The sequence below is a fragment of the Pagrus pagrus genome (assembly GCF_965226575.1).
Source record: "Pagrus pagrus genome assembly, chromosome: 2".
In the NCBI taxonomy this organism is placed as follows: domain Eukaryota; kingdom Metazoa; phylum Chordata; class Actinopteri; order Spariformes; family Sparidae; genus Pagrus; species Pagrus pagrus.
The window spans coordinates 11731836-11756743 of NC_140186.1; the positions used below are offsets into that span (position 1 = coordinate 11731836).

Here is a 24908-nt window from a genome sequence, read left to right on the forward strand (position 1 = left end):
ACCTTATTTTCCTCTGAGGTCAGCTTGTTTATTCAGTTATGGAAAAAGTAAATATTTCTTACTTTGTATTACTAACTCACTAATATTGTGAATATTTCAAATTCTGAGTTTGAATTTCCTTTCCAAAACTACATAGCGCCCATATAATGAGCATTTAAAGGGGCAATATGTAGGAACTGCAGTTAAAAACATTCAAAAATTAACCAAAATTATTACAGAATGTGAATAATTTGCAGTGTTGACATTATGATATCTATGTATTGTGTTGCAGAGATATCTACTGATGATAGCATGCTAGCCAGCTATTCCCTACACTCCTGGTCCAAAGCTCCTGTGCTAGTGGTGTAAACACCAATACTCCCCTTGGTCCTCAAGCTCAGTCTGAACCACTAGCTGCACGGCTAACTGAGCTAAGGGCAGCTACAGTTAGTAGCATTTAGCTGTTATGCCCACCACAACTGGGCTACCTGCCTGAAGGTGTGTCTTAAACCAGTGACGTGCTTGTCCTGATCCCTGCAGAACAATCCAAGAATCACCACTACCAAAGTGGTTCTGCTAGTTCCGTTACAAACATGTTTCCTTTACTATAACTTCTTCGCAATAATAATAATAATAATAATAATAATAATAATAATTTAGTCAATTAAAAGTGTTTATTATGAAGCAGCATTACAGGAAATGTTGATTTCACCAGCAGTAATGAAACAGTACACGACTCCCAAAACAGCTGAAAGCAACAAGCCGGAACAGTAAAACACAGCAGATGATTGAAAGTACAGAGAGGAAACGAAACTGAGGAGATTCAGTTAGAAGCTACATAAGTACTGTGAGCTGACTTTTAAAAACATCTTTCTCTCAGGTTTCCTGCACAGACATGAGTTGAGTATCGATTTTAGGGGGTGACGGGTGCTAGCACAGGAGCTTTGGATCAGGAGTGGAGGGAATAGCTGGTTGGCATGCTATCATCAGTAGATATCTCTGCAACACAATACATACAGGTTGGCTGCAGTCGGGAGTCATCACTTGGCCCTACACCGGAGCAGATCCATTACCGGCGCGGCATGGCTCGGCTCAACTTGGCGCAGTAAAACTGGTGATGGAAAAGCAAATCAGCGCGGCTCGGTTTGACTCGGCGCAGCCACAAGTGCCGGTGGAAATAACGGCATTAGACTGGTGATACACTGCCCCCTATTTGTTTTTAGTATGAATCCGTCAGGTGGCCAATTTCTTACATATTTCACCTTTAATTATGTACATTTTTTTTATTTTGATGCATCAAAATTTTAAAAAGCAATTCATAGATATGATTAAACTCTGTGAAGGTCTATAATACATCATGTGACACCTTCCTCCAGGCTCTAACCAGAAAAAAACAAAACAAAAGAAATCCAGCATTTTCTACAGTTTGTGAATGTCTCATATCCAGGAGGAATCGATAACAGTATTTTGTGGAAACTCTCCCGTCCACATGGATGTTACCCAGTGGTCCTCATGCTTCAGGCTGTCTCAGCTCCTCCACATGTCACGGGGCCGTCACGGGCAGCTTGTCCACGCCCAGGTCACGTGCTGATGAGCGGCGAGCCAATCGGGAGCGAGGACTGGACGCAGCTAACAACAACACACGGCGTCGTCTTCTCCTGCAGGTGGTGGTGAGTGGAGGCTCCCGCACTGACTCTCAGGACACCTCGCCTATGAGGGCTGCTATCTGGCGCTGCTTATTGTTATTATGCAAGCTGGACGTTTTAAGCTGCGCCTCCTCCTGTGAAAAGAGGGACGTGGTGGTGCGAGCTCCACATTGAGGAGGAGGAGGAGGAGGTGGTGGTGGAGGAGGAGGAGACCCGGAGCTCCTCATCCATCCCGAACCAGCGGCACAATCACGATGGCACCGTCCCTCATCCGAGCTTGCCGCAGTCTGGCTCTCTCGACGTGGCTGCTGTCGTTTTGTTTCGTCCACTTGCTGTGTCTGGACTTCACGGTGGCGGAGAAGGAGGAGTGGTACACGGCTTTTGTCAACATCACCTATCTGGACCCCGTCACGTCGGAGGTCAAGACGGAGAAGAGCGAGTGCGGTCGCTACGGAGAGCACTCGCCCAAGAGAGAAGCCAGAGGGCTGGTGCTGGTGCCGACCCTCCCGCAGGACAGACAGGCGTGCGACCCGAGCGTCAGGTTCCCGCCCGCGTCTCCCAGCACCGCCTGGGTGGCGCTGGTGGCTGCGGGGAACTGTACGTACCGAGAGAAGATCCGTAACGTTGCGACCCACAACGCGTCCGCAGTTGTCATATACAATGTGGGCTCCAGCGGTGCCAACGACACCATCACAATGCCACATCCAGGTAAGAGTCTGCCCGTCAGAGCCCGAGACAGGTCCTCTCTGCTGCGGCTGGTGATGGAGGCCTGAGTGTGTGGAGTTAGTCGCTTATTAAAGGAGCACTATGTAGTTCAGAGGAAGACATTTGAGTCAGAAGAGCCTAAACAAACTAAATAAACAAACTGTGTTTGTTTTTCATGACTGAATAAACAAACTGACCCTAAAGGACAACACAGCCTGCATTGTTATTTATTAAAAAAAAACATTAAATACCTTTTAATTACAGGATATAAAACAATCCTAACTTCTTTCTTTAGCATTAAAGATAAAACACATGTATGGGATGGAATATGATGGGGTAGACACACAGTTTAGTTAAGTTTATCTGACCAAATTCAAATACACAAGTATAAAAATACAAGTGTATAAGGCATTGTCAGGGTTAACGTGACAGTATAATGCACTAATTTCTACCATAATTCAAAAACATTTGCATAACATCATTATTTTCCTCCGAGAACAGCTTGTTTATTCAGTTATCGAAAAGATATATGTATTCTGAGTTTGAATTATTGCCTCATTAACACTGTAAATATTTAGAGTCTGACTTTGAATTTCTCCTCCAAAACTACATAGTGCCCCTTTAAGTGTTGGACACCTCTGACAAAGATGAATGTTTTTCATTTCCCTGCTGAGGTCCCAGAGCTCTTCTGCAACTGTGTAATCAACGAAATAATCAATTAGTTTCTTGGTGAAGTAGAAAAGTGGACTGATCCGCTGATTGTCTGTGGGTTCTGCTGAAGTGTGAGTGCAACCTTAGAAAGCTCAGTCACGATTTGAGAACATGTGGACTGGTTATTATTGAAAGTGTTTTGATATTAGTTAGGGGTGAGACTCACAGCGTAACTGATGATGTGATATGTTGTCCAACGTCCACGATAGTATAGAAACACAATACTACGATTCTGCGATAATCAATACATTGCAAGACAATCATCTAACCATATATCACAATGTCTGTCTAACTGAAGAATACAAAATACCTGCAAAATAAAAAAATAATCTGTTTGTGTTTCGACAGCCTATGTAATAGAAGCAGACCGATTATCAGCTGATATTCAGCATTTTCAAATTATCGGCATCTGTGATTTTTTTTTTTGCTGAGAATGCCAATGAAATGAACTAATTTAATAGTGTGCTACTTTGGCTCTGATTAACAGCCTTTAAACACTAATTGATGTGAATCTGCAAAGTAACTAGTAAGTAAATTTGAAATACAGAAACAGTAAACTTCACTCGATATTTAATAATTATAAATCACCCCCGAGCATAGTTTTCTGCACTGCGTTCTTTGAAACCAAAACATTTTCATATATGCCGATAGCAGTATTTCTGTGTTCGATCAATATCGGATGAGCATATTGGCCAACCGATACACTGCTCAGGCTTACTTACATCTGATGCCAGCTACTGGTTCTTCAACGTGCTCGATATTTGGTGCCACAGACATAAAAATCAATTGGAGCTGAAAGAGTATTGATGATCAATACCCAGCCTCATACATTTGCCATATGTTGCATTCTCAAATAATCACGTAAAACTACATATCTCTGAACACACACATTTCCCAACCTTCTTTCTATTGTCTATTTGTTTAAGAGAAATAAACTTTATGCATTGCACATTCTTAATCAGAACAAAACATAAAGAAAATATATAATAATATAGTTTATAAAACACAGTTACAAGACAATACATATTCACTCTACAACAACACCAGCAACAACCAGGTTTCACCAGATTAAGTGTCAACTTGTCGTGAAGAAGAAACCTGAAGCACAAAGACAGAAGAAGAGTGCTAATTAGTCTTTTTAACACAACGCTAATCAAGCAGCTCGCAAATCTGACAGTTGAGCACAGTGCCAGTTTTCCCAGTAACCGATGGATAAAAATAGTATTTTTTATTTCATTGTCGCACTGTGTGTTAGTGTACCTGCTATACTTCAACAGATGCCTTAAAACATGTGTTACTAAGCACTAAACCATAATTACAAATAAATGATAGTCGCTCTTAACAGAAATGTTGTCCACAGATGGCAAACTGTGACTAAAGCTTCACTTCACTCATTTGTTGAGAAAAGTCTGTGTGAAACTGAGAGTCTTCCCTTCACACGTGTCTTCATGAATGTGAATTAAGAAAAGACCAACTATAATCAACATGTAAACATACAATTTAGAATATAGGAGACAAGCAGAGGCTGCAGACTCACAGGTAAATGACCCCTCAAGACAAAGCTTAAGAACATCAAAAAAACAAGTCACACACCCGAACAGAAATGTGTAAATAAACCTTTTGATATGATCCATGCCAGTGTCCTCATATTAATCTGTCTTCCTCGGAGGCACATCTCCTTTGTTTGCAGGAGGCCATGCAGGCTGATGCAGAGATAATAAGACAAACAAGCCGTGTAATTTGTTTGCTACCTGTTCATGACAACATTTTGTTGATTTGTCCAGCTAGTCGTGCAGGTCGCAAACAGAACAGGTCACATTGAAATGTCTTTTTTAAAAATGATTGTTTAGTTCAATTAGAATAACATCACTGAGGAGATTCTACTTTAATTTAAATTGAATTCGATTCATTCCCACGACTGAGGTCATCATTTGTGAATGTGGGGAGGCGTGTCCCATTCCCTTTTCAAAACCGTTTTTTGTCAGCTTCACTTTTTTTGTTTCAGGTTGATTTTTTCTTACTAAAGTCACTGAACATTTTTCTGCAGCTGTCCTCCCACAATAATGGACATGAGAGAAGATCTGAGTCTGCCTCAGTTATTACTGTGGCCTTCAGTTACTTCACCATTCAGGTGACTCACCGATTGCCTACTTTATTATTAAAGTTTGGTGGGCTGTGTGCAGCATGAAAGCAAAATCTGCAAACAGGAGCCAGACCAGTGCTGGATTTTTGGTGCAGTGTCGATAATTGGAGTAAATGTTGATGTATCAGCCGATATTCTTTTACACACAGAATATATACATAAACACACATTTTTGCAATGATCCCTCAAACACATGTGACAAAGATGTGCATGTAACAGAGGCCAGATATTATTCAGTTTAACAATAAACTTAATTGTGTGAGTGCACTGAAACAGTCTTTTTCTGCATGAAAAAATGTTTTTATATCGGCATATATCAGCCAACATATACCGATATATCTGCAATAGACCAATATCAACCAGGCTCTACTGCAAACACTACCAGGGCTGTAAAATAGTTAATACCAATTTCATTATTGGTATAATATTTTCCATTTTTAAAAAAAAAGTAACTGGAGTTGAATATCGATCATGAAATCATAAGAAGGTAAAGCACAGAGCAGAGCTCTGTTTTATAAAGATGTAAACACACCATTATTTTTCATAAAGTATTAGCTACCTATTCTATTCTTTTATGTGTGATTACTACAATAACAACGCAGAAGCTTACACAGCATTTGTACTACTCAGACAAAAATAACCCCTTTGCACAAACTCTTCTTGTATCTTTATGTATAATGTGATGTCTTATTGATCTTTGGGATTTTTTATATTGTTTCACAGATCCTGGGAGTCCTAGATAATCAGTTTTTTGTTCATACGCTCTTCATCAGCACACAAACCTGCTGACACAGGTTTGGATGTGGGTTCTGCTTTGTAAGGTGGTCCCTCTTCTCATATTGCCACCCTACTCTCCTCTTCCTCTTTGAAATGTTGTTGTTTTTCCAAACAAAACAGACTATCGTACAATCCTACTTCCATTTCTCCTAGTTTAGTATTGGGTCTGTAGCTGCCCTAGAGTTGGAATAAACCATTGTCTTCCAAGCATGCAAAGCAGTTATAATGTTTTTTTTTTTATAACTCTTGATTTTACTCCTCTTTTGAATTCTTAGCACCCCTTTCTGAACACATTAGATGCATTATTTGTGAGAAATAAAGGTAACTTATTGGCTTTTTACAGTAGCTGTGAGTTTTCCACTTGACTTGTATTGTATTGACTTGGAAATGGGCTCTCAGCTCGGCGCTAGTTTTCATAAAGGTGTGTCAGTCCTGTTCCAGACAACAGCACAATGTGCTGAAGGCTTTTTGACGCAAGGATCTGTACAGAGACAGATGTTCAAACAAAAGTGTGCAGCACCTGATGACAGTTGGTGGTGTTTTGCCTCATGCTGCACAAACTAATATTTATTTTTAACTGATCAGTTTCAGTGTTTTCCATAGGTTTAGGGAATGCTTGAGTGCACACATTCGGTCAAGAAAATATTACTTTTTTCAATTAAAAATATCCAATTTCACATCATTTTGGAAACCTTTTATGTTTGTATGTGAAACATTAGAAAAATAGAGCAGAGCTTAATGATAAAACTTGCTAAAGAAGTTCACTGGGAACTAACTTCAACCATTAGATCTGTGAAAAGTCATTTAGTTTTCCTCAAGTAAATGGACTGCCAGGATGTCTGTTAAGGGGTTCAACAGTATTTGACCATTAAACAACCTCTATTCATCCTCTGTTCATGGAGTAGCAAAGAAAGGGTCCAGTTCACATCACATTACCTGCAGCAAAACATTAAAAGACACCAGACTATTTTAAAGACTTGCCCTGCTACTGGCCATGACCTAAATATAAACCGAGACACTTTAAGAAACAGAAACAGCTGCCGGGAGAGGTGTGATCCGTAGCTCGTAGAGAGGAGGATGGTAACAGAGAGTACCGTGACAAATGAACTGGCCTTAATGTGTTTGACTGAATGAGAGGCTGCCAAAGAAAGAGTGGAGCATTTTCCTGTCCAGATCCAACACAGCTGGGCTGTAAAATCCACAGTTGCCAGAGCCAGAAACCTCTCACAGCCTGGCTTTATTATTTAAGGCTGAGTGGTGTCAGAGTCATGTTCAACCTTGGACCATAAAGCCGGGTCAGATACTGTGGGTTTATCAAATCTGACAGTGTGGGTTTATTCCACTGTTTTAAACTTTGCAGCCATTTTCCTGTCAAAGCTCAGAACTTTGACACTCAAATATCCAATCACAAATAATCTCCTAAATGAGTTGTACAGAAGTAAAGGAAATATGTTTATTCATTTTCTTGCTACGAATAAATGTAATTCTTTACCTCCTCCATCAGCTGGTTTCTCTTTCTTTGGCCGTCTAGAGTTTCCACAGTTATCCCAGTTGTTCCACTGTTATCTGAGGTTAGCGACCAGGCAAAAATAATGTCTCTTCCTGTTTTGGTTGTGCAATGGTGGACTGGCTTCCTTTATGCCATAATTCGTTCTCCATTTTTGTGGTAAAAATTGAGTCCAGTGGAAGATTACAGCCATTACACAGGGCAATCAGTATTTACTCCAGAATGATAAGTCAACGAAAAAATTTGGCTATTGAAAGTTTAATTTAACCCAAACCAGGATCTTTTCCTAAACCTAACCAAGTCATTTTGGTGCCGAACCAAACTACGACCGTTTCATCACTTTAACAACGTGACAACAAAGGTCTAACACAACTATTGCTGTGGTTTCTGGCATTGGGACATTGGCAGTGGATCCTTCAGGTCCTGTGGGTTGGGGGTTGCGGCCTCCATGGATAGGACTTGTTCCTGCACATCCCACAGATGCTTGTCAGATTGGGAATCTGGGGATCGTATCAACCCCTTGGGCTCTTTGTCATGTTCCTGAGCAGTTTTTGTGGTGTGGCAGGGTACATTGTCCTACTGGGTTGTGCACTGCCATTGGGGAGTGATGTTGCCAGGAGGTTGTTTATGTGGTCTACATCAGTATTTGGGTGGATGGTATGTGTGAAGTGGCTTCCACATGAATGCCAGAACCCAAGGTTTCCCAGGAGAACATTGCATAGTAACGAGATGATCACTGTTGATCGCTTCAACTGTCAGTGGTTTAAGTGTTGTCGCTGATGTTAGGTTATGTTGTTTTGGGAATTATGGCAATCGACCTATTCAGCCGTTTAGGTATGAGGATGTGTTGCAGCTCTGTTTACCCTACAGATTCAAAAGTGGAGTTAACCTCCTCATTTATCTCTCTGTGAGCAAGCTAATAAGCGTATTTCCCCAAAATGTCAAACATTATAAGCTTTTGTATACACTTGCATGATGAAGCCACGGTGTAGCCTACTGTGTGTAACTGTCAGTGTCAGGTTAGCACATGATTGTTAATAAAGAGTTTACCAGTTAATTCTGTCGTAATCTGCCTTAGTGTTATCCACTCTGCAGCAGACCAAAAGGCCTGCGCTTTAAATTAACAGGTTGGTTTCCACTAAATTAGCCCATTCAGTATTTATTCCTCATTGCCTCGAAATCTTTTCACAGGTTCAGCCTCAGTCTCAGACATTACCCTCCTGTTTTAGCAGCAGCTATTTTTGTCTGCTCCGACTGCGTCACAGTGAACAGAGGAAGGAGATAAGAGGTCAAGGCTTAGGGAACTCTTACATGCCTTGTTATTCCTTTCCTTATTTCTGTTGGCTATGAAACTGAAGATGGCCATACATGGACATTTTTTTAAGTCTGTAGAGTCTGGAAATCATTAGCCTTTTGACATGAGATATGGAGATAACATTGTGTTAAAGGAAGAAATTGTTATATCACAGATATGTGAACTTGTGAAGATGAAAACTTGTAATTTGGACCAAGCTTCACTTTGATGAATAAATAAATAACTCACTGAGCATCAGGTTCATTTGCTGCAGATTTCCTACGCTGTAATCTTATACAAGTCTGTGTAGTGGCTCTGGGGAAATATATGTAGCTGGTCCTTTTTTAGAAAATGCTTGACTTTGGTGGGGATTTTTGGAAATATTTCTTGTATCATTGTTCACTTGCAAATATTTCCAAGACTGGTTGGACACAAATTGCCTTAATATGTAAGATTTCCATTGGAATCTGTACTTACTGGTTCATAAAACTCCACTGGCTACAGCTGTACAGGTGTTGTTTTGAAGTCTGTTCCTATGTCGAATAAGTTGTGTTTCGTGTAGTGCAATCTATCAGCAGGTTTCAGAATGAGAATTGGAGCAGCCAGGCCTTTCTCCAGCATTGGCGCTGTGGAGATAGGACTACTGGAAACAAAAGAGTTTAGATTCATGCATTTACTCTCCCGATTCCAAAAAATAGTTGGGACGCTAACCACGAATAAAACAGAATATAAAAAGGTATAGATCCTTTTTGACATATACTCAATTGAAAACAAAGACAATATCTTTAATGCTTTATCTCAACTTCATTGACTTTCGTAGATAAATGTTTATTCGCTACATGGGCTCAGGAACATTTTGGTAGCATCCCATTGTTTTTGGAATCGGGGTCGTATGTTGTCGGGAAGAGTTGAGAATTAACTGGTATTATCTGTGGAAGACCGGTAATTTATTTCTTTCAATTAATTTTAGAAACTCTGCAGATGTCTTCCTCACCTTATTTAAATTTTTATGCCGGTAAGAAAAACATTGGCAGAAACTCCCATGAAGAAGAGTCTCAGCTCGGGGGCTGAGAGTCTGAACAGACGATGCCGTTCAGCAGCGTATTACCATCTGTTTGCTGTCCAAACACAAGCTTTTGTTTTCTCTGTCATTGTTTGTAGCAGGGTTTGCTTTAGAAGCTCAAACGTGCATAAACTCATTTTGAGGGAGCAGCCACCATATCACAAGGATAAACCTTTGTGTTAACAGTGGGGATGCTGCCAGCTCTTGTGGCTGTGTAGTTTTGGATGGGAAGAGATTTGTCTATGTTTGCAGATAAACAACCATATTCATTTATTCTTTTTCTTTTTTCTTAGAGTTATTATTCATTTTTAGCCAACAATCTCACAGATGCCTGTTCCAATTCTTGCATATGCTCGAAAAGAAAATGTTTTTAAAGACATGATTTTGGTCTGACTTCTCAACCCTTGCCATATAAAATGTAGCAGCTGTGCAGATTTTACAACAAACCTGTTACATAAAGGGATTTGTGAGCACGACAGCAATAATGCTTTGGAGCTGCATCTGGAAATGTAGCATATCTGTTGTATTCAAAGCCTTTAACTCCTTTGAAAAAAAAAAAAAAAAAAAAACATATTTTCTGTCAGTCTTTAAAAGTTCACCCCAGAAAATCATTTTAAAATAGCTCTGTGCAGACTTCTGTGCAGTGCATGAGGATTTGTTAGAGCACCGTGCATCTGGCAGGCTGCACAGGAGGTGCAGTTGGTGATGGCAGGTTGAATAAAGCCACTCTTTTTTAGCGATTGATAGAAGAAATGAAGCACCACAGGGAGCTACTGTGACTCCATGCAGCCATAAACAGGCGGCAGAAGGAATATGATGTAACAGATTATCAGGCTGTGGATGCACTGCACAGCTGATAGAGTAGAGCTCTGTTATTTCCTCATTGTGTCCTGAAACTACCAAATCAATTAAGCATTATGTCCCATGTGTCGTTGCCTCTTTACAGACATCTTCAAAAAAATTATCCAGTTGAGCGTGAGGGTGGATTTTTTGAGACAGGTACAGATAAATAATATCTGAGAGTTAGAAGTGTGATCGCTGTCACTTAACAAAAAGCACTATTCTTTCTTATTCTCGCTACAAACTGTCAAATAATACAAAAAAATAATCAGAAAAACCTTCCTCTTTTGGGTATAAACTACACTATAAACGACGACACCATTTCTAAAATACTTCAACATATCTTTGTTACCTCAGTACTGTATTTTTTGACTACTTATGCACAGACTTATTCACAGATATCATAACTTCTGTGATAAGCGAATATACGGTTGGGCTATCTGATGATTTCAGATCATGATCGATCTTGAAGGCATCCACAATCTACTTTTCAAGAGAAGTGTAGGGAAAAAACAACTGAAAAGAAACAGAAATACATCTTGTTCGGTGTAATCCAAGTCTCTGGAGGCCCCCGAATCCCAAATTGATTTGAAATCATGTTATTTACACCCTCGATGCACAGTTGAGCTCAAGTACCCACTAATGCTTTTAGCTTGAAGATTTAGGCTGAAAAAAAGAGTTTAAATAACATCTTTTCGAATCAGTTTAGGACCTAAGGGACGGACGAGCTGTTTGCAGCCATTTTATGACTCAGATGTTTGTTTAAGTTTTAAAACAAGCCCCCATCTGCTTCAGTTGTTTAGGAGAATGATGCAACACTGTTTTGTTGTGAAGCTCTAGAAATGTTTTGTGGAGTACAACACTTCACCCGACTTGCCATCTATCCTTTAATGTCATTTTACTTCTGTTGTCAGACCTCATTGACTGGTGGATCTGCACTATGTGAACAAACCAATAGAGTGTTGTAGCCTAGATGGCTATGCTGCTTGGATGAAATATGTCTTTGGGTGACATATTGTAAATCATGCAACGTGAGCTATAGCTTGCTACATGGCGGATGAGGAGCTTGTGCCAAAAAATCTTTAGCACATTAAATCTTTAATGCAATATTGTGTTTTAATGGTGCAAATGTAGAAAGTCTTAGTCTATTTTAAGTCTGGCTGTAGTCTACAGGCCATTTCAAAAATAAGCCTGTGGACTGTCCAGATCGCCCACCTCGAAGCTAACATCAGGTGATGATATCAGCATCAGCTGGACTGATGTATTGGCTGAGCTTTGATACGTTCTTTAACCCCTTTGAATATTAATAATACTGTTCTTTAGAGCTGAAGTAATTAGCAGATTATTTGATTTATTGATTAACAGAAAATTCAGGTTCACAAATGTGAGGATTTACTTGTTTTTTTCTCTGTTTTGTATCATAATCTGAAAGTTTTTGAGTTCAGGCTCAAAGACAAAACACATTTGAAGGTGTGTCATTGAGATCTAGACAACTCTCAGAGGTAGATATATAAAGTAGCCTATGCAGTAATGTGTCTCTGAAGAGCTGAGTGTCTGTCTGTTAGCTTGAGAGGTAGAAGGCAAGGCTTATCTGACACCCTGGGAGGCCAAACTGGTGAGAGGAATTAGCTGAGAGGGTGGGGAGAAGTACTGTCTGATGCTAATGCTAACACTAACAGCCCCCAATGGGAGTGTTTTCTATTACGCAAACCCAGAGAATTCCTGTTCTGTGAACACGTTCTTCCTCCAGGACCTTTCACTTGCAGGAGTTCAAAGATGCTTGATGACTCTGCAATGCAAAATCCTTCATCGTGCATGGCATGCAAAGCAACAGAAGGTTGCTTGCAGGAAGCCTCTTACACAGAGAGGGAGGCTTTAGTGGTTGAGTCCTGTCTAAGCTCCCGGGACTGGAGTTTTCACACCTGCTCTGCTTTAAAGCACACTTCTATTCTATATGTCAGGGTTGGAGGTTGAAAGTCTGCCTTCTTAATGTTTAAGTAGATTTCTGAGCATTTGCATATTACTGTGATTATTAAGGAACCAAGGCTGTATGCAGTAATAGTATTATGGCATTAGTATGGAAAGGATATTATAAGTTTTGGTTACTATTGTGCTGTAAGAAGGGTGGGAGTAGTAGGGTGTACCCTAAGCCTACTGTTACATAGTTGGCCTTTAACAAATCTTAGTTTCTGTTGTTCTGTTACGGGGATTTGCTGCTTTTCTATTGATTTTGTTCTAATTAATTTTTCTCACTGGCAGTTTCACTTTTTATTAGTTTTAACATTTTGACATAATTAAGGCTGCAGTTAAAGACTGTTTTAATTATCAATTCATTTGCAGAATATTTTTTTTACTAAAAAATAATAATTTTGCTGAGAAAAAGTGAGAAAATAATGAAAAATGCCTCAAGTCGGTATAAAATCCAAAGATCTTCCATCAACTATCATGTGTGACATTGAAAAGGATCAAAGACTCACATTTGAGAAACTGTTATCAGCAGATATTTATCAAAATAGTGTGATTAATTGACTATTGACTAATTGACTAATTGATTATTGCAGCTGTAGACATTAACCAAACATACTTTCATTTTACTATTCATCTCTTCACATTTCTCATTTCTTGAACTATTTAGTCACTGTACATACTTTCTCCACACAAAAAAATATTGTGTGGATAGAAATACTGTACTGCACAATACTGTTGTCTACAAAACATATTTGAAGATATTAAAAAAAATGCCAGATAGCATTTAAAGGAAGGATAGGGACTGATATTTAGCAGTGATCTGATCATGAGCATCAGTGTTTTTTTGTGTCAAGTTGCTGCTTTGGCTCTGATGCAGCATCCTCTCTCTGTCCATAGTCACCACTCTGTAGTACTCAGTGTCCTGCCCACAACACTATCTGATTGGTTACATGTCACAAGTAATGTCTATAAACACTGAATAATCTGAATATCTACAAATACAAATATCTAGATATCAAATACATGTGGTGAAATGGAAGTATAAAGTAGCAGGAAATGGGAATAGTCAAGTAGAGTACCATCACAGGTTATTCTAAATGTCGACATTGAGATTGCAAATGTATGTTATTGGTCTGCTTGATCTAACCTGGTGCTTCCTGCGTTGTGTGTCTGTGTGTGTCTGTGTGTGTGTGTGTGTGCAGGTACAGGTGAGGTCGTGGCCATCATGATCCCAGAGCATAAAGGTCGTGAGATTCTGGCCTTGCTGGAACAGCACATCGTGGTCACGTTGCACATCACCATAGGAACCCGCAACCTGCAGAAGTACGTGAGCAGAACGTCGGTCGTGTTTGTCTCCATCTCCTTCATCGTTCTCATGATCATCTCCCTCGCCTGGCTCGTCTTCTACTACATCCAGCGGTTCCGCTACGCTAACGCACGAGACCGAAACCAGGTATGACTGTGTGCACTTCGTTTAATATTACTATGAGCTGATGTTTATCTGCCTAAAAGGGATACTCTCAGTGCTCTGTGCTCCTGCAATTTTCCATCTGCTGTGGGCTGTAAGGCCAGAATTAACCTGACAGCTGGCTGAACAGAGACACGGCAAACCAGTGAACCATCAACCAACTCAGCTTTCTGGCCCCGTGAGTCAACAGTGCAAATACCTTCTATTGCCATCTCTTTATTATGAATGGCTGCCTCTGACGTTCGTGTGACGTCTGTAATGACAATTCATCATGGTGCCTGTTATGATAGGAGCCGGTGCCGTGACGACCACTGTTTGTGCTCTCAGTTTGAATTATGTTGATTAAGTTGTATAAAGAATTCAGCTGTATTGAACAAATCTGCTCTCAATTTATTCCCTTGGTACGCTTGTTAAAGCAAGTTGGTGTGTTGGATGATTACTGCACTTGCCTGTCAATTCATTTAATCTGTTCTCATCTGTTCTCTGACCTTTTCTAATGTCTTTTTTTGTTGTCCATAATTTCCTTATATGCCAAGAAACTGGTTAGAAACCTTTTTTAATACGTTCCTGAAACAAGTCAATTGATCATGTCCCTGTCACAGTCCAGAAATGGACTTTAAACACCACGTTGACAAACGTTCCCTTAATTTACCCACAATAAACCAGCAGTAACAGATTTGTCCCAGTCTTAGCTGTCTGTGTAAAACACGACACTGTGTTAACGAGACAGTTTGTCAGATTCCAGGAAATCAATATCTCGAACACACATTTTAAGACACATTTGGCCTCATTGCTGCCACCAGCTCCCTTTAAGCTCCCATCCTGACAGCATTTTAAACCCCCTCTCCCCAGAGTTGAGGTTGTCTCATGACCTGGTCTCTAATTTTTAAAGTCACATCTTATTAAAAGTAACTGGTGTTACAGTGTTTGTCCCCTGGACCTAGTTCTTTCTGGTTCATTGGTTTTCTAGCTGTGGTTCAGTGGTGGTGTTTTAAAGTTGTTGTCGATGTTGTTGTCTCTCTTTTCATCTCCAGTAAATCAAATGTTAAGTAGCGAAATCAACGAATCCCTATGTAATGTTTGACCTTGTGAAATTGTATCTTGCTTCACATTCACATAAACATGAGGGCTTATGATCTTACAAAGTGGAATTTGATTACAATCAGCAGAATTTACTGCAAAATGCTGAGCCGCTTGTGATTTTTTGTCCGCTTTTAAAAACCTGCTGGTGTTAGTAATAAGGTTATTTTATGTCTGCAGAGACGTTTGGGAGACGCTGCCAAAAAGGCCATCAGCAAGCTGCAAGTACGCACCATTAAGAAAGGAGACAAGGTAAAAAATGATGCAGCACATGTCACATAGACTGCAAAGCATGTTAGCTACACAGTAGGGGCTGCACAATTAATCATAATATTATGGAAATCACAATGTAGCCAGTGTTATGATGAAGGTAAATTGTGTGACTATACAGTGTTATAATGTTGAACTGTAGAGCTGCAAAGATGTCCTGGCCTACAACTCTTGTTCTCCAGATGTAAGAAAACATGTTTTTTTGCAGGGTTGGGAGGAATACTTAAAGAATGTATTCAGATACAGTTTCTAATTACCTGTTAAAAAATGAAGTCAGTAACATAATCCAAGTATCACAATATAAAAGTAATGTAACTTGGTTAACTGTTTGTCATTTTGCCTCTTTTCTGTTTCTGCCTGTGTTCTGTATTTTAGGAGACTGAGTCAGACTTTGACAACTGTGCAGTTTGCATTGAAGGTTATAAGCCCAATGATGTTGTCAGGATATTACCATGCAGGTAAAGTTTGTGTGCTTGATCTTTGCTGTACATATTGTAACTTGAAAACGAGTGTCTATCTGTCGTTTACATGAAACCTTACAAAGAAAGCTACAGAAATCTATGCTTTTCTCTGTGCTTTGACTTTTAGTTCCTTTTCTTTTCTTTTTTTTAGTTTTATTAAACTTGCACAATTTAAAAAACATCACAAAACACAAAAAAATCTGCGGGAAGAGGCAGAAAACTTGGTGGGCTTATTTTAAGCCTCCACCTAAATAACAATAAGGTATCACAAACTTAAAGAAAACACATAATTAACATGCAGAGTTGGTAAACTAATAGTTAAAAAATACAGCAGAAAAATGTTAATGTGTGACGTGTATCTGTCCACTGCCTCTTGTTTGTCCAGGCATGTCTTCCACAAGCACTGTGTAGACCCGTGGCTACAAGACCACCGGACGTGCCCCATGTGTAAAATGAACATCCTCAAAGCTTTGGGAATCCCAGTAAGGTCCTTTACATACATGCATCTTCAAAAAACAACCTCCGTGAACACTCACAGCATGCATGGGAGTGCGTTTAAAAGACATCTTTGTCATGTTCCAGCTCAACGCAGACTGTTCAGACGATGTTCCTCCAGACTATGAGGCATCTGTCGGGGGTCCACCCACCAACCCCATCAGCGGGGCGAGTGACATCACAGTTAACGAGAGCTCGGTGGTTCTGGATCCAACCGGACGAGCGATAGGTCTCCAGCAGCTCTATCCCGATGCAGAGACAGAACACGAGGCAGGAGGGGAGAGCCACATCATCGCCAGCAGTGAGTACAGATGTCACAGCGTAGAGTTCATAAACTGAATTTTTGACATAAAGCTAAGCTGGGAAATTGAAACCAGAAAATCCAGGCATCACCACATGCTCTACAGATTTGTACTTAGAACAGCTTTAGAAACTTCTGCAAAAAGAAACACATGGAACAAGATCTTCTGTCCTTACAGCTTTCTAACAGTGTGCTGCTTCTGGTTTTATAACCTTTAGTTGGAATGGTTTATTCTGAGGTTTAAATCAGGCCAGCAGCCACCTGGTCAATGTTCCCCAATTCAGATCCTCCAGAGAAATACAGGAGGGTAAGAATAGTGTTCCCTCTGCAGGAACTCACAACCTAACCCACATACACTCAAATACCTGTTGTGCCGAAGTATGTTGCACATTTTACCTTCTGCAAGCACCTGACAGCTGTTACTTTGGCTGATGAATGTTAAACATCTGCTAACCATCAGCGCTAGCGTGAGCCCATGCACATGCTCATACACGTGTTTTTCAGCTATTTAGTGTCTGAAGCCAAAACCTTTTCCAGGAGCAGGGATGTAGCCAGAGTTTTAAAAGTTTTGAGTCACATGTGTTTATAACAATTATGCAATCCAGGGTGAATGGAGGAATGAACAGGGAATATATTGTTATTTACTATTGAAAAGTTGTTTTTTTATATATATATAAGTAACAAAAAATTTTTTAAGCCACATCAGTAAATCAATGAAATGTGAAACAAGAAATTCCGCAGGCCGTTTATTGATCTCACATGAGTTTTAAGGTTATCATGACTAAAACTAAATTTAAAAACTGGGTACTGAAATAAATAACAACTGGAACTGAAAATGTTTCAACAATAAAAGCTGAAATAAGCAAACCCTCTCTGGAAAGTAACTGTAACTTAACCAGATTGAAAACAAAAATGAAATTCAGTTGAGCGCAAACCTCCTTCAAGACCCAACAGTCTCCTTTAATTCAATCAAGCCTATTCCAATATCAAATAAAACATATTTAAATCCGCAAGAGTGCTCATCATCTCATTTATAATCTCTCAATGTTAAAGAAGGTGAGAAAACATTCCTGGATCTTTCTCTTTATCCAGATCTTTATGAAGTTTTATGAGGTCTGCTTTGGTCCACGACCCTGAAAATCTGTCCAGTAGTTTTTTGTAATCCTGCCGACAAACCAACCAAGAGACACGGTAAAAACATAACCTCCTTGGCGGATGTAAAAATTAAATGAAGAGAAAACAAAAGGAAAACCATAATAATCAGGTCTGTTGTAGACATTTTTACAAAATGCCTCTTGTCTATCCAGCTTTATGTAATTACACTTCCCAGTGGTTTTATTGTTGTTCCTGCTGTTTTGTGACCACTCTGAAGTCTTTTTACAGCCAGCGAAGGGTTTATAATTAAACTTTTAAACCTTGTCTGAAGACCTGCAGGAGCAGAATGGGACAGTAAAGACGTAGATTAAACTGTGCCAAAGTACTGCTGCATGTCAGCACGACAGACTGGCTCCAACACTTTCTGCTTCCAAGCACAAACGCTGTCCACACACACAATTACTGTATTAGAGTGAGTCTCACTCCGGACGACCGATAGTGATGGACGGACTCAGCTGCTTACACAGCTTACTTGCCTCACAGCTTGTGTCTGTCTACCCTGCACTCCCTCTTAATGTCACTTGTAAATGCACAGTACAGAAAGCACAAGTCGGACGTAACATTTCCTGACCCTTTTGTTTGTATTGAGGTCAGCTTTAGTTATTATTATTCGATAGTGTTATTTGTAAGTGTTAAGAGATGGAGGAGATTTGTGCACACTGTGTTCTGAAAGATTATCAAATTTGCTATTTGAAAAAATGTAGATTCAACCTGTTAAGCCACTGATAAAGACAATTATAGTGTTGTGTTGAATACCTTGTGTTTATAAGTCATATTACTCACTAATGCTAAAAGTATTCAAAGAAGGAAATCAACCAAAAAAGAAAGTGCTCACTATTTTGATAAACAGTTGCAGGCAGTATTTAGTTTTAGCTGCAACATCATGTCAATATTGTGCTCCATTCTACGCTCACAGGAATGAATCCATTTTTTGTTTGATGGCACCACTTGGTGGCAAAACTATAAGGCTTGTATTTGTTCTGCTAAATGCTGAACATTAAGAGAATACATCATTGTGATGTAGTACTTTTGAATTATCCTTAAAGGGACTCTTGTTCTTTCAGAAGAAGCTGTTAGCACAAAGAGGTCTGTTTACTTTTGTGTGCTTGACAAGCCGTAGATCAGCTCCCCACAAGTAGGTATTCTCCTTGAGACTAATTAGTATGTAAATCGGATGCAGTTTGTCGTATGTCACAGCACTATTGAGCTAACAGAGACAATGTCACCGACAGGCAGTTACCAAGAGATGAACAAGCCGATCTGTCAGGATTTCTGCTGCTGGGGTTTGGCAGTGATGGAGGGCAGATTGTGCTGTGTCCTTAGCCTGAATAATGAGCGCTGTCGTTAACGGTGCTGCAGCAATCATTCTTCCCGGAGTCAGCCATTTGCTGGGTGTGTGCTGCAATCATGGTACCAGAAAAAGACCTGAAAAGTGGGACTTGCTTGTTGCTGTCTGTTTTTTCTTTTTTGCCTGGGTGTTCACCTAAAGAGTTATTGCTCTGAAAAGATTCCTATTAGCTTTCTTTTTTAAAAAATCAGTCAAAGCTGATATGAGGCCACAGCAGTCTAAATGTATCAGTATGGTCAAAATTAACTAGATTATAAGACACGTTGTCTGACCTCATCTGAAGGCACAAGTGTTTATAGTTATAATGACCCGTCACACTCAAAGGCTGCCATCATAATCACTGTTTCCATCCAAATTAAGCACAAACTTTTAAACAGATTTCCAGAAAATCTGCAAAAGAAAATGCAAATTAATATACTTTCACTGTGAATATTAGGAGTTCAGCACATCAGAATGAACAGCTGGTAGATAATTCTCTAGTACATCTACATTTGTTTCATTTAAAAATGTGTTGCATGTTGTCGCATATTCCTTTTACCAATACAGCAACTTATCCTCCTCGGCAGAATGTAAAAACTTTCTTGCCATATACCAACTTATCTTTTTTCTGCTCAGCACCAAACAGCAGACTGACAAACGTTCAAACCCAGAGAAAAATGTAAGTTTATTCAATGTAGCGGTGCATTTTATGTGGTTGTCCATCACTAAGTTTCCCGGAAAAACACAGGAAACATCATATGATATGTCAAAGAGTGGGGAAAGAAGTCGTCAAATGTGAATAAAAGCACTTACACACTGTGTGTTTAAGCAACAATGTCATAAACCCAAACAAAGCAGCCTTCTTCAAAGGACTTGACTGTAGAATATTGTCCCGGTTCAGAGACACTGGCCACAGCCACAACTGCTTCCCACAGCCTCATCTTCAGTAATGAATTACCTCCCTGTCTCCTCCCTCAGGTGAGCACCAGCCTCCGCTCAGCAGTGATTCAGACACTTCCATCATCATGGGCGTGGAGATAGGCATATCTGAGGTTGACCTGTCCATGGAGCAGGAATGTACGATGGCCAAATCCTGAGCCAGTTGAAGCTGAGACAAAAACATGACTCACCAGGAAAAGGAAGACGAGAGTGACCGGGGGGCCCCCCGAGAGATCCGCCACATGTTCGGCCCCTGGAGGACGTGACTCCTCAGAAGCAAATGAGCAATACGACACAGCAGCACAAAAACACCCAGCTCTGTCTTTACTGCGTCTGTGGACATGTTGCTCGCTCGTTTTCCAGCAGTCACACCTCACCATCTTGTTGGTTTGACTCCCATGGTGACCAGACAGCCAATCACAGCTCTCACCTTGTGGTGGCCCCACGTTATCTTTTCTCATCCTCAGACCTAGCATCTTGTTGTTGTAGCCCTTCACATTACTGAGAAGGCTAATGTAGTTTCTCCTCACTCTGGCAACCTGAACCTGCTGCTGGACACAATGTAAGCACAGGAGCAGCAGGGTCTCCTTAATGCCAGTTTTCAGCTTTAATTATCATAAAATTATTGATAGATTGTTTAACTTCTTGGTACAAGATCACTGCCAACATATTCCAGAAGTAAGTTTTACTCACGTGATGGATACATAGCACGTATAGAGCCTATATCAGCAGTCCCTAACAGTTGGTGTGAAATCCCACCAGCAACTTTTTAACTTGAAGCGTTGGTCTTTAAGTTCACGTGGTCATGTGACATACGAGGAGTTGGAAAATGTATGCACACGTTATGCTGTAATTTCTACGTGTAACTGTTTCTGTAACTATTTTGTGAAACCTTAATTTCTGACTTCTATTTTACCAGCTGAATAATCCTGTTGTTGAGAGGAAATAACCAAACACAAGGTCGATGTTCCTGTCCTCACATTTGACAATCATAGCTTGCCACAAGCAGTTTGAAGTGATGTCACCCACTGCCCTACTGAAACTGCTGCTGATGTACAAGTTATCACAACACGTGACGCCAGTGATCGTATCTGTGATCACACTGCTGCTAAATACAGCTGGCAACAGCAGTTGTCACTACCAAATCCTGGCAGTGTGAACACACTGTAGACAAACTTCCTACACTTGTCAAGCCAGCCAATATAAATATGTCAACAAGTCCTTGTGCCAAGATTATCAGTAGTGTTTGAAGCATTGTAGTGGTTTTTTTTATGCAGGCTGATTCACTTGGCTGTTAGACTAGACTGGCACGATCCTGTTGATGATACAAAACTGAAGAAATATCACAAGGACGTAAAATAAGATGGCTTATGTTAGGGTTGTCACAATAAAAGACTTACATTGAGATACAATACTAGTATAAAAAAAACAATACTCGATACCTCTCTCGCTACCACGGCATAGAGAAAAAGAAGTCCTAGCACACAAAATAAGATTTTGAGGGAAAAGTCACTGAACACATACCAACACCTTTTGAATAATGTTAGTATCTGTGCCGCATACAGATGTTGTTTCATTTTAAACACATGGTATCGAACAGGAGTATTGACACTATTGACTGATTGATTGATTTGATTACTTCAAATGAAAGAGGGAGTGTTTTGGTGGGAAAGGAGGGAGCTATGCATTACCTGACAAATAAGATGCATTATAAAATGGTCAGGGTTTTCGTTGAGGAACTAAAAGCTCCAAGCATGGGATTTTTTTTAATGGCATGAGAAGCTTACAGCATGAAAATGTTTACACTTGTGGAATACTTGAGAAGTTTATGTTGGACCGCCTCCACACTTAGCCGGCTAATTTTAGAAGATGACATTCATGCAGCCGTGTGTGTTCTGGGTTAGAGGTTTTTTTGGACAGATCTCTGCACAAAAACTGTTGAACAATAGGAAAACATTTTCTTTCTTTCTTTCTTTCTTTCTTTCTTTCTTTCTTTATCTTTCTGTCTTTCTTTCTTTCTTTCTTTCTTTCTTTCTTTCCAGCCAACATGTGTTAAAGTTAGAAAGCAGCTGTTAAAGCTCAAGAATAAAAAATGTTTTAACCACAAGTAGATCTGTTGAAATTGTAAACCTGGAGTTGAGCTGCAATTTTGAGTCTTAGAGAAAATCTTCTTATTTTCATTTACATGTTATTTGGAGTTTGAGTTCCAATTTTTACCACCACCATCTTCACTAAGTATGTCAATGTCAATAACAGTGAAAATCATTAAACACAAAGCGTTTTGAGAACATGCAGTTAACAGCTCAATTTTCACTGGAGCACCAAAAATAAGAATATACATGCATTTCTGAAATTTAGCCGGCTTAGTGAGGACGTACTCTTACACTCCCATGGTGATGCTGACTGTTAACTGACGTTCATCATCTTCTTCTTTTTTCATGTGTTGTTCTGTTCTACTCCTGCCAGTCACCCCCTAATTACTTTCTCTGTAGTGTCGTGTCCATTGGATCTGTTTCCTCTCACATTCCTGTAAACTTGCACACTGATGAAGCACAGACCCACTGACTGAGTCGATGGAGCCAGTGGAATTTAACTGGGCTTTTTTTCACTCCCAGTTTCCATTATGTCCTGCAGCCACGTGGGACTCTGTTATATAACATGCACATGTGCACACTCCCCTGTTTTGGGTCAATCATTGAAGGATCGTTGAATGTAGGGGCAAATGTTTCAGTGTTTCATGAGTTGGTTGATTTAGGAGGGGCACTTTGTTTCTTCCTTTGAGACTGTATGTTCTTTTCTGTAGCAGCTTTGGTTCTGACAGCAGTGTTTTATAGTGAAAGATTCCCTGCAGCTGGGAAAAAGCTTGACAGTTTTTGCATTACCTCACTTTATACTCAGCTATTAGCACATACAGACCATTTCTACAGCTCTACAATTTGACTTAAAAGTCTGGTAGCATTCATGAATGTACATTTTCAGACAATAGAGAGTCAGAGTCAGCCTGGTTTACTTCTAGCTAGACATGTTCTGTGGATATGAAGGCGGAGGATGCTTGCGATTCCTGCCGGCACATTATAAATACAGATGATCGAGTATCAGCCAGTCTAATCTGGACCTTTTAAGCCTCTTGTGTTACATGGATAACGAGACAGCACAATACATAAGATAACCTAGAAACACACCAACGTCAATATATCTGTTGCTCGTCTTGTTTTTCTTACTTGCTCTCAAACAACCCACGCTTTAAACTCACGAGTCTTCTGCCATCTCGACTGCTTCTCACATTTGCACACAAACACAACTCTCCATCTGTCTCCATCTGACCGTTTGTTTGGTTGGCGTAGCAACAAGATAAAGATAAAGCAAAGCACATCCGTTTTCAGAGCCAGAACAGTCGACTCTGGCTGAATACTGCCTAACAGAGCGAGTTTGTCTCAAGGTGGATTAAGGCCTTCTTTTTACAGAGAACATTTATGAGACTAAGCTAGGACATCACTCAGTTTTGTCTGTTTACAGTGTTTCAATAACAACTCTTTGGTAGGGATTTTAAAACTCAAAAGACCTTGGTGTACTACATGTAATAGCATTTAGTGTACTTATGAAGTAACAGAAGATTGTGGACTCTTATTGAATCTGCAACGCTGCACATGACTTTATTTTATGTGTCTGTAATTTCCTAATAATTTCCAACAAGTTTCCTGGAAAGAGTTCCCTAATTTGGTGCTAATTATGAGGTAAATAGAAATGTCTAAACTAAGGCTGTCACAATGTCAGGTTTTCACATGATTATAGTGGCCAAACAAATTCACAATAACAATTTTATTGTGACATCTATAGAAATTTGAGGAAAAAAAATGCTTAAAATCAAATTGATCTTTTCCTTATAATTAGTGACAAATGATGTCGTTCTTTCAAGGAAATTATTTGAAAATATTCTAAATCTACTCTGTAAAATAAAGTGTGAGCAAAAATAGTTTTATTACAGGTAGTTAATCAAAGCTGTCATGTATTTTGTTCTCTTGTCACATGTGTTTTCTTCTGTTTGTGTAAACTTTCCTATAATGCACTTTATCCCTGCGGTGAATGGGGAGCGGCTATAATGAACGACTTGAGAAAGTCTTTTTAATGTACAGCTTTAGAGGAAGAGGGCTACAGTATTGAACATGGCACATGACTCAGCTGATGCTTATTGTATAATGTTGTGCTCTCTTACCTGTATTCTTGTGTATACTGTATGTGGGGTGGTGGTGTCGGGGGTATCGATATATTGTACACTATACCCAGCAGAAAAAACAGCATTGCTATTTTGTAATATAAAAGAATTGCAAGTATGATCAGCGTGTCTCCGTCCTTTTCTTGTACCATGATGCATGTGTAGGAATGTCTAAGACTGTGAGTTATAATAAATTGGAATCAGGTTTTTTCAACTTTGATAAACTTGTTTGTTTTATATAGGCTCGATAAAGCTCAATAAATCTGTGTTTTGTTACATAATCAACGATATCAAAGCTTGTTTGCTTAAAATATACGGCAGGGTAAATTTTAAGGTTCACATGGGCATCGAAGGGTTGTTTTGAATGGAAGGAATGTGAGGTGTTTCCTGACTGACGACAACAAACTAACACAATACAGGTTTATAACGAAGTAAATTACAACAAGTCAGTTATCTTAAAGTTAAACTATAGTTTAACTATTATAAGATACACTGAGATAAGAGCCAAAGTCTTAATCATGAGTCAAATAAACATTTAATAATGGGGTAAAATTGTAGGTGGAGGA

General features: G+C 39.7%; 1 protein-coding gene across 1 annotated transcript; it reads left to right on the forward strand.

Annotated features, from left to right (window-relative positions):
• Nucleotides 1-725: 725 nt before the first annotated feature.
• rnf150a (ring finger protein 150a) lies at nt 726-24463 on the forward strand. Its single transcript, XM_084344398.1, has 7 exons — nt 726-2333; nt 13836-14086; nt 15362-15433; nt 15827-15909; nt 16298-16394; nt 16495-16708; nt 20169-24463. Exons 1-7 carry the CDS (start codon nt 1880-1882, stop codon nt 20285-20287), a joined length of 1290 nt encoding a protein of 429 aa, XP_084200524.1. The 5' UTR covers nt 726-1879; the 3' UTR covers nt 20288-24463.
• Nucleotides 24464-24908: the final 445 nt, after the last annotated feature.

What these genes read in the sequence shown, in the direction of transcription:
- rnf150a (XM_084344398.1), top strand. Translation starts at nt 1,880, where the DNA reads ATGGCACCGTCCCTCATCCGAGCTTGCCGCAGTCTGGCTCTCTCGACG. An exon ending in CATCACAATGCCACATCCAG is followed by an intron (nt 2,334 to 13,835) that starts GTAAGAGTCTGC and finishes GTGTGTGTGCAG; the next exon opens with GTACAGGTGAGGTCGTGGCC. An exon ending in GAGCCACATCATCGCCAGCA is followed by an intron (nt 16,709 to 20,168) that starts GTGAGTACAGAT and finishes CTCCTCCCTCAG; the next exon opens with GTGAGCACCAGCCTCCGCTC.